Genomic DNA, 13,985 nt, shown 5'->3' on the forward strand with positions numbered 1-13,985 from the left:
ATATTGGGTCAGAGGTCGCACATGCCCAGTAGTGCACCTCCATTACTATAGGGACGCGGCAGGGCATGCATAGAGAGCTATTCTCAATGAATGGGACATTACCTTGCACTTTGAGGTAGTGTCACATTGGCAATTTTCTCATTGGAAAATGCAGTTAAAAGGATTCCTAAACGAATGTGACAGAATATTTCAGCATTCCAGTGGAATATATGGATATTATTTAATTTTACCTTGGCAAGCAGTCTGGTAGTTTCCAGTCATGTTAATAAATTCAATACTGTGTGAATGCAAACATGCTGTACAGGAGGTAAAACAAAAAAACGTAAGAATAATAAGTAGTTAAATGTTTATTTAGTGAAAATGTCATACACCAAGTACCTGGACCATCTTAGATCAGTGGAGGGCAATTGGCGGCCCGGGGGCACCATTGCCTGGCAAGCTTTCACTGTGGTCCCTGGCTCTGTGCCCTGGGGGGAGATGTACTAAGCTCTGAAAAGTGATACAACTGAGAGTGATAAACTGCCAGCCAATCAGCTTCTGTCATGTTACAGGCTGTGGGGTCTATTTACTAAGCAGTGTTAGGAGACAGAGTGAAAAGTGATAAGGTGCCAGCCAATCAGCTCCTAACTGCCATTTCACAGGCTGTGTTTGAAAAATGACAGTTGGGAGCTGATTGGCTGGCACCTTATCACTTTTCACTCTGTCTCCTAGCACTGCTTAGTAAATAGACCCCTGTGTTTTGAAAAATGACAGTTAGAAGCAGATTGGCTGGTAGCTGATCGCTCTCCGTTTTATCACTTTCCAGAGCTTAGTACATCTGGCCCCTGATCTGACTTATTCTCTGCTTAGTTATCACACAACATTAATAAATCAGTTGACCACTTCATTAAAGGGTTTCAAACTTCTATTGATCATAAAGAGACAAAGAACATTGCTGGGGATGCCACGTATAGCAAAACACAAAGAAATGCAAGAATATTTGGAAAACACCTGATAACTCCAGGATGATACCCAAATGTGGGTGTTTTGAATAAGTAGCCCATTTGGCTAGTAATGGAAAACTGCATGGACAGATTTTCCTGTTTGTTTCAAAACATTCATTAATTTCAATGCGGTTTCTGCAAGAAGTGCACACACTGAAAACCTTAGTAAAAATTAATTTTCCCTAATTAATCCACTTTGTTAAATCAATGGAAATTGCTACAAATGTCTAAAAAATATATATTATTTAGACAGTTACAGCAACAACCTTTAGTGGATTACCCCTTAGGGGCCTATTCATTATCGGAGCCTACTAGCCTCAGATAACTAAGTGTCTAACTTGACACGGGTTGCCGCTAGCGGAGCAAGCAATTCAGTATTGAAAATCAGCTGTCCCCATGATCCCTGAGTTCACGCAAGCCGTAGGGAATGCAATACAAAGGCAGCTGAAGGATCTGATTCGATCCCTCTTCACATCCCGGCGCTCCTTTCCTGCAGGCAAACTCCCCAAACTTTCAGTTTTCGGAGTTTGCTGAATTTTAGGCGGCACCATCGGGCCCTTAAAAATAAATGGGCCCATTACTACAAAACATGCAGAAAATAGAGTTTCATAATGTGTAACAAGCTCATTAATGCTAATGAATAGCCCCCTAAGTCTCAACACAATGAAGGAGATTTATCAAAGCTTGGAGAGAAATAAAGTACCAACTAACCAGTTTCTAATTGTAATCTTTCAAACACAGCCTGTATAATGACAGTTAGAAGCTGATTGGTTGGCACTTTAACTCTCTCTCCAAGGCTTGATAAATCTCCCCCAATATCACTTGCATTAACATACTATCGATGTTCTTTCTTATACATTTACTGTTGACACATTCTATTCACTCAAAGGGGCCTATTCATCATCGATCAATGGCCCGTTAACCATGTGGAAACACTATTTGCCGCATATTTTAGTTACCGGGCCATTCATCTTCCGATAGGACCCCCTGATATTCAGCAAACTCTGAAAACTAAAAGTTTTTGGAGTTTGCTCACGAGAACAAGCGCCAACTTCAGACGGCGATTGCTGTCGTAGCCCCGCTCCTTCCTATGGGAAGGAGTTCCGGGGATGCGAAGCGGGATCCAAGCGCCACCTCCTCACAGACTCCCCGGTGGCTGTGCGCATGCCTGACCTCGGGTAACGCATGCGTATCCGCGCCGACGGGGAGGAGGCAAGTAATGCAGCTTCTTCTGTAGCTGTGATACTAACTGAGGGGACAGCTGCTTTCGGAGCAGCTGTCCCCTCACCGGAGCAATGATGAATTGCTCCGTTGTAAACTATCCCCCGCTGCGTGTTGGATACTCAAGTATCCCCCGCAGCGAGATCAATACTTAATCATCGGAGGCCCCAAAGTCATTTTAAACCCATAGTTCTGTGATCATCTGCAGAGACCATGATACCCAAATATAAATATTTATACAGGAGATAAATAAGAGAGGTTTCAATTTCTGGAATAATATAAAACATTTAAAACTATGTTATAAAAAGAGGAAAACTTCTCAAAAAGTTCACCATGCAACGAGAACCAATGTCCCTGTGCTGGAATCATCTGGATCTTCATTACTGTGTCTTTGTAAATACTGTGAATTGTTTGGAGGGGCAGTAAGACTTTTCTCCCTGCTATTAGCAAAAAGAATCCTTTTTGAACCATCTCTTATATACATTATTGTTTCATAAAAACATGGTTATAGTTAAATCTGAAATGCATTACAAAGCAGTGTACACTGTCCGTGCGTGTGACATAACACAAGAGTTCATTGTGCAGATCGGTATGGCAATAGCTGAATGAGAGGGGTATCGGGCTTGGCATCTGAACGGCACGCTAAGGCATTGCTTAGGCTATATTCTCCTCTTCGATCCCATACGTTTCCCCTTGGTAGAGAGAAGAAAAGGAAAGAGGAAAGCACCATGCCATATACCTGTGGGTAGACATAATGACATATCTTAGAGTATGTAAGAATAAAGTCATTAAATGTAATTGTAGATGAAATTTCAAGCGGTGAGCCATAGCAATGTATTTCCATTGTAAAGATAGTTTTAAACAGCCTCTGAACTGCTCAGTTCTTAAATGTGTGAAGGTTGTATGATACCATGTATATTAGTCTCGTCTCACTCCCAAGAGATGTAGATAAATATCCGTAACATCTAATGCTGGGTACACACTTGTCAATATATCATTCGTTCAACCTACAAACTATATACAATATATAAGGAGTCCTGAAAGTGATGATATGGCCCCCACAGAGCCTTGATCTCAACATCATCGAGTCTGTATGGGATTACATGAAGAGACAGAAGGATTTGAGCAAGCCTATATACACAGAAGATCTGTGGTTAGTTCTCCAAGATGTTAGGAACAACCTCCCTGCCGAGTTCATTCAAAAACTGTGTGCAAGTGTACCTAGAAGAATTGATGCTGTTTTGAAGACAAGGATGGTCACACCAAATATTGATTCAATTTAAATTTCTCTTCTGTTCATTCACTTTGCATTTTCTTAATAGTTTATTTTTTATCAATTAACACTTCTATTTTTGAAAGCATTGTTACTTTGCATCATTCTTTCCACACCTGCCTAAAACTTTTGCACAGTACTGTACATAGAAGTCTCATAGACGAAACGCGTTGGCCAGTGTTCCCTCTTACCACATGAACTTTATGCTGATAAAGATAAGAACAGTCTCTTTTATTGCAGATTGATTTTATATGCTTATCCATTTTTTAATTTTATTTATTAATTTATTGATATATGTGAACATCCATACTGAGTGTTATTCTCCATGCCATTTTTTATCCTGTGAACTCCTGTTTTTAGCAGTTCATTCCTATCCTTCCCCATTTTTCAGTACAACCTTACCCCTCCACCCCTACCTTGGTCTGTGAATTCTCTTATATGCGCTATTCATTTATTGTAAATGTACAAAAATTTTTTTAGATCACCTTATTATACTAGATAAATTAAAAGGAATTTTTTATATTTATTATTGTATTTATGTGTTTATCTATCACTATCTCATGTATTTATTCACTAAGTTTATGCACTTGCACTTTGAAATACTCTGCTTAAACAAAGATACTCACCTAATGACTTAACACGGTATGTCTATTAATTGACTTACTAGAAACTGCTTAGTCGCTGAACAGTACACCCATCCACACATTGATCATAGCACTTACCCCGTGCGTATTAAACTGTATAGCTGACACCTCAATATATATAAAATAGGGGGGACAGTTTCTTGCCCATTCTCTTGAAGCCCATCCCGGCACCGAGTACGACAATCGGCTTAATTGTTTACCGTTTATTGTTCTTTATTGCTCTTTATCTCTGTGCTGAATTTTGAAGGGGGGATTGTTATCTGTGATTGGCGCCATCTAATCTTCATTTACACACACACATATATATATATATATAAATTATATATATATATATATCTCTATCTATCGCGAGTGCATCGGCGGGTGTGTACATACGATATGTCTGTGAATGACGTTGTTCACAGACATATCAGGTTAGCCCTGCAGCACAGCCAATGCTGTGATCTGCATGTGTGTATGGGCAAACCGGCAACCACCCGTACACTGGCTGCAGGAACTGCCGACACTGACATCACAACTGGGTGGGCAAATTTAAATGCCCACCCAGTTGTGATGTCAGTCCAGACATATTGAGCGGCTGATAAGCAAGTGTGTATAGCTTTGCTTGGATAACCTAGGGTCGCGATGGTGATCCCAGCCTGTGACCTTGGTAGCAGTGCTGGGATCGCAAATGCAGCAAGGAGGTAGGTGTCTGACACTTCCTTCTGCATTTGCATCTGAGATGGACGGATTTGCACAGTCACTTGTGTGCTGCTCTGCTAATCTGCACATCCATACATCTCTGAATCAGGCCCTAAATCAATGGAATGACCCTGGTTCCTCCAAATTTCATGTTAAATAATTAGCACCGCTAAACCATTATCACCAAATAATTTCAATTATTGAGACAACCAAACCATTAAGATCAATGACAAAGTGTCTGAATTTAACTATCAAATTAACTTCTTTAAGTGGAATTTTTAAGTGAAAACGAGCAGTTAATTTGCCCTGAATGCTAACTTCCAGCAACAGCAGCAAGTACTACACACACGATTACAGCATAAATATAAATACTCCATGCATCTGGTAAATGAAAGAAGCTGACATTAATGTAATTCAAGGTTTTTTCTTTTTTTTACACAAGAAGTCTGCAATGCAAAGCGACCACAGAGTATTAATGATTATCTTATAGCTGAGCTACCACTGGGGAAAACACTTTACTAGTCCGTCCCCACCCCTATACAGAGCGAGCCCCAAGGGACCTCTCTGTGTAACCGTTTCCCAGGACTACCATATTGCTGGCAGCAGATGAAGCAGCCTGTCTTTTCTTTACTTCTTATTATCCTTTTATCCAACACTTGGATAACATGGTTTTTGAAACAGGATGTTGAAGGGGATCTCCACCCATTATTTTACTTTTATAGAATTCAAATGTTTGTGGGGATTTATTTCTTCATTTACCCTCCTCTCAGACTGTCGTCAGCAGCTTTTCAGCAGAGTGACGCTGGAGTTGCTATGACTGTGATAGTGCACCCACATAGCAACTCAACAATCAGTGCATGACTTAAAGGAAGCCTGCTCTCCCACATAGAGATGTACTGGCATTCTGTGTCTGACTGCGAGGCCTCAAGTATGATGTCCTGGTCCCACACCTCCCAAATGTGGGGGTTATGTAATATGGCTGCCCTTAGCTAAGTACATAGAGTTTTTCTCATATGTTTTCACTCCTGTTAGGTTTGATTTAATAAAGGTCGAGCATATTATATCCTCACAGGTGCACCTATGTTGCACCAAAGGTACAAAGCAAAGTGTAGTACCTACCGTGAGTCCTAGTGACAGGAACAGGGAAGTCCTAACCCAATGCCAGTGTATTTGAAGAATACCAGAGATTACTGATACACAGTCCTATAGTGGAAGAGATGGCAGATAAGAAGGAACATCAGGAAAACTTTGCATTGCTTGTTAGTAAGAGTATCCTCAAACATCAAAGTTACTATACTAGTACTGTATAAGATAATAAGACAGGTAAGGAGAGTTTATGCTAGAGAACAATGATCCATATTACAGAGACTCTCCAATATGCAAGACTTTTGTATAGACAAAGCAATCTGTCCACATTATATTATAACAGCTCTATTGCTACCAGTATTACATTTATGGATCTCTTAGTTTTGGAATAGGACACTATATACAGTGTAAATCACACTGCAGCCTGCCTCCCTTCCGCACAGCAGCCTAGCAGGTAGATGGTTGGCTATAAATGTACTCGGAACATTAGGGTTATGTAGTGCAGCTTTTCTACTAAGGCTTTTCTCTGTCCTGTGCTGAGCCCATTTTTTGCAGGTTTGTGCACATGACATTAGCGTCCGGGTCTGAATCGGCCACCTAGTTTTTATAGCAAGCTGGTTTTTGCATTTTTTATATATTGATTTATTATTCCCGAGTACTGTTCTTTTGTGTTTCTCCTTGGTTCTTATTCTAAGTTTGCAACTTCACTTTATGGCATTAGAGCAACTGGGTCTCATTTACATTTATATTGCATTTAACTATCATACACATTTTTCTGATACATAAAGTGCTTAGATCAGTTGTTATAATTTTTACAAGCGTAGGGGGTAATGTCTGGTGGGGGTATTAATGTAGTGTGAGGTCTGTCCATGCAGCAGATGGTGGAGGCTATTCATTTAATATGGGGTCTCTTTTGATAAAACATTGCGCTATTAATATAATGATGAGTTGATTGAGTTTGTAAATGTATTGTAGCAACTAATATTGAAATGTGGGGTCTTTGGGCCATATTCAATTGCAGGCGAAAGTCCGGGACTTTTTCGCATGCCGGAGTTTTCACCATCCTCGCCAGTTTAGGCTCTGGAAAAGTGTTGCGCTCGTCACCGCGATTCGCCAATTCAATTGGGAGAACGCGTCCCGGCGATACTGAGATCGGTGAAAAGTACTGTCAGATTTGGAGAAATCAGCCTGACACCCCCCCAAAAGATGCACTGACATGGGGGATCACTACAGATACCCCCAAATAGCCCTGCTTAAGGTATTTGGGGTGCTGAAATGCTCTCAGTTGGTGCTATTTCGCGTCTTTGCACAGTCCCAGCAAATTTGGGGTAACTGAAAATGGGTATAACCATGGTTAAAAATCACTAAAGTACGTATTTAAAAACTTAGAAATCGCATCTTCAGCAAACACCTGCAAAAAAAAAATTAGCTTGGGCATACTTGGGGACCCCCTAGAGTCTATTTTGCTAGTTTTTAAGTTTGTCCCGCAACTTTGTTTTTTTTTTCGACCCCAAAACGAAAGTACTTTTTTGGGGTGATCAAAATAATTTTTTTTTAACTTTTGTTTGACACAGTTTTCCTTTGGGGGGCTGTCCCAAGGCTGCAAGGGTGTTCCCACAACTTTGCACCCCAAATCCCCAAAACTGCACTTTTTTCCGCCTCAGTGGCGTATCTTGTCCGCTGGTTTGAAGGTGTAGACTTTCTGCACCGGCGGAAACTGTTTACAATTGAATACGGGGAAAAGTTCTTGCCTGGCAAAATGACGTCACCGGCTAGAACTTTTCGCCGCCAATTGAATATGGCCCTTTATATTAAATGTGAGGGCTAATAATTTATTGGTGGGAAAACTGAGCCCCAACCAGGGCCGGCACAACCCACTCAGCAAAGTATTCAAAGCAGGGAGGGGCCGGGTAGGAGAGGCTCTCTCCCCACACCGCTAGCCTGCCAAGTCCACTGTTGCTGCCGCTGCATCTGTCAAACTGTATGACAGGCAGCAATGTCAGCAGCGAGCCCCTGAAGTGTGGCTCATCAGTCTCAGTCCACCACTACTAATGCTGACTCCCCCAGGCTGGACTGCACTACTGGGAAATGATAATGAGACTGTGCTGAGGGGTGAGAGGAGCATGTGCTGAGCTCTGATTGGAGGAGCCCATCACATGCACCTCTGACCAGTGGAGATGAGCAGCAGCCTCATGGGAGAGATTCAGGGCCTCATTCAGAGGCGGTCGGAGGATGCAAGCGGTCGCTCAGAAACTGGGCGGCCGCTTGCATCCTGACCGGCCGCCTCTGTTTCGGTCTTTAGGCTGTGGGTTTACACCCACAGCTCTAACGACCGCTAGGGTGATGGTCGCGATGGTCAGAGACCATCGCGACCATCAGGGCTTACGACGAGACCCTAGGGTAGGGTCTCAACTTGTCGTAAGCCCTGGAGAGCTTCTGGCTCTGTCAGAGCCGGAAGCTCTCCACTGACATCACTAGTGATGTCAGTGGGGCATCCCCCAAACGGTAGGCGTTTGGGCTGCCACCCCCCTGGCCCGCCTTACAAACAGGGTGAGCTGTCAATCAACATCGACAGCTCGCCCCCTTTGGAAAGAGACCCGCTACGACCGGCGCTGTCGGTCATAGCGGGTCTCACGCATGCGCACAAAGGAGCCGGCTCCCTCGTGCGCTTGTGCACTTGACAAACATCGAGGCGGCCGTGCGGTCGTAGACCGTACGGCCGCACGGCTGAATGAAGGCCTCAGTCTCTGGCTGAGTCTCTGGTAGTGTCTAGATGCCCTTCAGGGAGAGGAGTTTGATGTAATCAGCTACTGTCCAACGTCATTCCCTACCATCCACGTGGACATCGAGGAGGAACATAATCCTGTGGCGAGCAAAGCGAGCTACCGTGCCCGAAACGCGGTGAGAGGACAAGTTTCTTCTTTAGGTGGACTTTATGGGCATGGAATCACACTTCCGCCCTCACTCACGTCACTTCCAGGTCCTTAGCATGAAGGTGAAATAAGCTCTACCCTGTGTCTCTGCTCTGCCGGATGCCTGATGCTGCTTCCTGTGAGTACACTGTGGCATAATGGGGGGCACTAGAATTATGTGCACTACTTCTGTGGGCATTATGAGTATAAGGGGCACTGCTACTGTGGGCATTTTGTATAAAGGGCACTACTGTGAGCATTGTGTATAAGGGGCATTACTGTGTGGCAATATGTACAGTCTATAAGGGGAAGTAATACTGTGGGCATTAAGTGTATAAGGGGCAGTACTACTGTGGGTATTATGTATATAAGGGGAACTACTGTGACTGTGGCATTACGTGTATAAGGGGTACTACTGTGTAGAGTAACATGTATAAGGGGCACTACTGTGTGTCATTACTTGAATAAGGGACAATACTATGTGGTGAAATGCGAATCAGGGGCACTACGTGCGGTTTAATGTGAACAACATTGTGCTACTGTGTGGCGTGTGTGTTGTCATGCCCCTTCCTTGTGAGATAACACCCCGTTTTTTGCAGCATATGGAAGGAGCAAATATATAGTTTTCAGAGGAGGGTTGAACACCCTAGCACTGGCCCGGCCCCTGGGCCTAACATTCCAAGATCTGTACAAGCAGCAACAGAGCTTATGACAGCAGCAGCAAGTTAAAGTTGTAAGGACAGTTAAAATAGTGCAACACAGTCTGCCGACTGTACTGAATCTGACAGGCAGTCTCTATTTTAGGAAACTTCCCCATACAGTCATGAGGTATGGTCAGGGCCAGTCAGGAAGTCTGTCCCACCCTATGCTGATGTACCAGTCTGCCCCTACCTAAAGTTCTTATCCAGCTTCTCTGCCCAGTATAGGTGGAGTCAGAGTGCTGCACTAGCACTACACAGCAACAGCTAAGCCGTGTACAGCCCTCCTCCACTGGACTCAGCAGCATTTAGGAATCATAGGGCGGTATTCAATTGTTTCGCCCCTTTACACGCCTGACAGGAGCTATTCAATTGTTGCTCCTGTCAGGCGCGATCAGCTGCCAGCGCACCATTTCAGCTCGCAGCCCCAGGGGGGGTGTAAGCTGAAATGGGTGAAAAGTGACCTGTTTGGGGCGCACAAACAGCACTTTTCGTGATTGCACCCAGCACTTTGGTCTGGGGTAGCCATTTTACGCGGCTAAACCCGACCACTTTGGGCGTGAACAGTGCGAAAAACAGCAACAATTGAATAGCGCCCGCAATCTCCCGTCACTTTAGACGGGAGTTCGAGCACGATATAACAACTGAATACCGCCCTAAATGCTGAAGTGTGTGGGAGGGTGTTACACATGATACAGTGGATAGTGGAGAACTGTGATGTGCATACTGGACAGGCACCTGCTCCTTAACTGGGTACACTAACCCAAGTCCACCTCCACTGTGCAGGCACTACATCCTCCCGCCAGCCACAGAGAGCCTCCTCTCCAGTCACCAGTCCAGTGGCTGCCTGTGCCTGAGATTCACACTGCGGTGATCCCGGCATCAGTGACCAGGCAGGGGGAGGTGGGATGCAGCAGAAGGGAGGAGGGACAGAGGCAAAACAGAGCAGATGGGAGAAGGGACAGAGGTGGAATGGAGCAGAAGGGAGGAGGGACGGAGGCGAGATGGAGCGGTAGGGAAGAGGAATGGAGGCCAGACAGAGCAGAAGGGAGGAGGGACAGAGGTGGAACAGAGCAGAAGATACATGGGATGAGGCGGGACAGAGCAAAAGGGAGGCGGGACAGAGCAGAAGGGAGGAGGGACAGAGGCTGGATGGAAGGAGGGATGGAGCCAGGCAGGGGAAAGGGTCCACGGTGGTCAGTAGTGGCTGAAGGGGGAAGAAAAATAAATACCCGGATGACGCCCCCAGTCGGAGCAGGCGAATGGAGCATGACCTCCAACTGCTCTGCACTTGCTATGCCCCTGGTGGTAGGGCACATGTCACATATGTGCCTCCACCCCTCTCTCCTCATCACATATGACCTTCATTTTCTCTGGCAGAGGGGTGACAGCCCAAGCACTACTGTTGCAGACAACTTCACTAAGGGCCTGATTCAGAGGTGAATGCAGTGCCAATGTTCTCACATATTGGGCATTGTCTTTTCTACTGTGCATGAGCCTAAGTTGCACTGCGCATGTGCTGCAATGGATTTAAGAAGGTGGTCGTAGTGTGGATTTAGAGACAGAATGATTGACAGTTAGTTGCCATTTATTGGAGGAAAGGGGGGGGGGGTGAGTGAAACGCCAGCGTGTCAATACCATTTAGGGGGAGTGTCAGAGCCAGTGACTGCGTCTTTGTAAGCAGTGGTACTGGACTTGGCATCTTAGTTCTGACTGACATTCCGAGCAACCACAGGGTTGGCAAGAACTTTGATGTTGCCAGCAGCATATTGGAGACACCGGTGGTCTCTGTACCAAAGACAGTGGCCTCAGCATTATCATATCTTCTCAATTCCACTGCGTACGAAGATGTAGTATCAACGGGATTTGGGTCCACCTCTCAATTAGCCCCTAACGTCACAATATGCCCCTAGCGGATTCCTCAATGTGTACAACACAACTGCCTTCAGTCTAACGGGAATTCAGCGAAGGTAACACCATCTCAATATGGTGGTGGTGAAAAGCTTGATAAATTTGGTAAACTTACACAACAATATTTTTGAGACTACAGTGCCTATAAGCCAGTACCATGCTGACCATCCTTCTCTGGAAAGATAACTGGAGGACATACCTGTGGGCCTGTTGTATTCTCGCACAGAATGTGGGTAGCAGGTACTTTCTGGTGTCCTCCGGTCTTCCCACAGCACTGAAACTGAATGGAAATCCAATGAATTCTGTATGTACAAATCACTACTTTCATAGGTACTAGCCCCCATAGTCAGTCAATTTAAGATCTCCAAATTAGGTGGAAAATACAGTAAACATCTCCAGTCAATAGATCTACACTAAAAAGGTCAACACTGTCCAGATAAACAGCAAATAGTAGCCAGTCAGTAGGTAGCCAGGTACGAAAAGGTCAACACACAAAAGGTCAACATGGATGAAGATAGATAAGTGCAAAGGGTTAACAGGGACCAAAATGTTTGTTTTAGGGTTAGGCTCTAGGAGGAACGGTTAGGGTTAAGCACTTACCGGAGGGTTAGGCACTAGGAGGGACGGTTAGGGTTAGGCACCAAGGGGAAGGTTAGGGTGAAGATTAGGGGACAAGGAAAAAAAACATATGGCGGCTATTTTTTGGGTGGGATGTACCAAGCATTGCTTCGGCGATGCAGTACATTCCCCCCCGTTTTCGGGTACATACCGTGGTTCATTACCGTGTTATGCACCAAGAATATCGCAAAGGACAGCTCTCCCGATAAGAGCTGTCCTTTGTGATGGCTCCGGACAGATGGACTTTAACTTTAATGGAGTTTAACACCCAGAAGACCCTCTGGCGTCCTTCTGCGCATGTGCAGAAGGACGCCGGCCACGAGGGGTGATGGGAGGGATCCGATCGGATCCCTCCCAAGGGGGAACGTCCCGAAAAGAAGCCCATAGTCTTTTATTGGGTAACACCACAATGCATTCCGGTGCTTAATACATATGGGGAATGTGGTAAACCCCCCCAAAACAGCATTTTCGTGGGTTTTACCGCATTTTTACTGACAATACATCCCACCCTTTGTCAATGATGACCTTTTGACACTGTTGACCTTTTGTACCTGTCTGTCTTTATCCATGTCGACCTTTTGTCCCTGTCTACCTATTGACTGTCTGCAATTTGGGGCATATCTAGACACTGTCTATCTTTTTACTGTAGATCTTTTATACCAAACCCAAAATAAACTCCTTCCAGTTATCTAAGACCAGCAAGAATGAGAATACTAGGAGAATTCAAATAAAATATATCCACAATGTGAGACTCATTATCTGGCAACCTGGGACACTGACAGGTCTGGGAAGAAGCTGTATCTCATCAGGGGCGGGATGTACTAAAGGAAAAATATGGTGAAAACCCTGTTTTCGGGGTTTTTACTGCATTTCTATATGTATTAAGCCCCGGACACCCTATTATCGGTGCGGAGGGGCTTCTTACCGCACCCAGCACCTGCTTCGCTGCCCCGCAGTTGCTAAGCACTGGCCCCCACTCACCTGAGTGTCCTGGTCGCCAGCCCGTGCTCCTCCTGGGTCTCCGCCCCCTATATATTAATACCACCATTAGCCCTCATATAATATTAATGCCCCGTGCAATAATAATAGTCACTCTAGCACATAGCATTAATACCCAACCAGCCCTAACATAACATTAATGCCCCCCAGAAATTACTCACCTGTTCTCCAGGTGGGATAGTGAATCTGCTCAACAGGGACAAACCCTTCTCCCACCAACTCACTCTGGTCTCTGAGTGGAGGGAGAGGTCGAGGGCAGGGGAGGAGAGCGAAGGAAGAGTGGGGTCGAGATGAGGGGAGCAGGGCCTAATCTTCTTCCGGGTGCAGGGAGGAGGAGGAGGAGGAGGAGCTTGGGGATTCCTGCACAGGTCACCAGCAGGAAATTCCCGATAACATTAGTTAGTACATATGCGATTAGAAAGGTAGTGGTGACTGGCGGAATGGTCACCGCAACCTTAGTACATCCCGCCCCATGCAATAATAGCACTACTTACTCTGTCATGTGCAAGCAACAGATGTTCCCTCACTTCCCTAGGAGACCTCCTAAGCACCTGCTCATATAGATAGTCATAGACGTCCAGGAAAGAGGCCTCAACCTGAAAGAGAAAAATGAATAAAATATAATCTATAGTGGCAGCCATCCAAGAGGCCAGGGCCAGTAAATTTTGTTAATTAAATACACCCATTATAATAAACATCAAATCCAGTGAAATATTGCTGAATGTCACCTCTTTTTCCATTTGTGAAATTGGTTGTACCATATGCATCATATGTTGTAATGCTTTGTATAAATATATATATACAGTACAAACATCTAACATGATCCGTGATGTGTGAGACTAGCGCTTGTGTAGGTTCTACCGGGTTATGTCTCCGGCACTTTTTCAAACTTCATGAGTGTTTGAAGTTGGTTGTAGTCATTTTGCAGGTGTGTGTGTATTTTTTTTATCTTTTTAATT

At 44.7% G+C, this 13,985-nt stretch overlaps 1 protein-coding gene across 2 annotated transcripts in view; it reads right to left on the reverse strand.

Moving 5' to 3' along the window:
* Window positions 1-806: 806 nt before the first annotated feature.
* TSPAN32 (tetraspanin 32) overlaps window positions 807-13,985 on the reverse strand; it is a 34,953-nt gene continuing 21,774 nt past the window's right edge. For both annotated transcript variants that reach the window (XM_088458135.1, XM_088458134.1), the window contains 4 exons: window positions 13,521-13,622; window positions 11,609-11,689; window positions 5,922-6,005; window positions 807-2,943 (listed from right to left, as the gene is read on the reverse strand). In XM_088458135.1, the coding sequence (XP_088314261.1) occupies window positions 2,779-2,943; window positions 5,922-6,005; window positions 11,609-11,689; window positions 13,521-13,622 (432 nt within the window). In that variant the 3' untranslated portion in view covers window positions 807-2,778. The remainder of the gene's footprint in view (window positions 2,944-5,921; window positions 6,006-11,608; window positions 11,690-13,520; window positions 13,623-13,985) is intronic.

This window comes from Taudactylus pleione, unplaced genomic scaffold (genome assembly GCF_031769625.1).
Source record: "Taudactylus pleione unplaced genomic scaffold, aTauple2 ptg000810l, whole genome shotgun sequence".
Classification (NCBI taxonomy): Eukaryota; Metazoa; Chordata; class Amphibia; order Anura; family Myobatrachidae; genus Taudactylus; species Taudactylus pleione.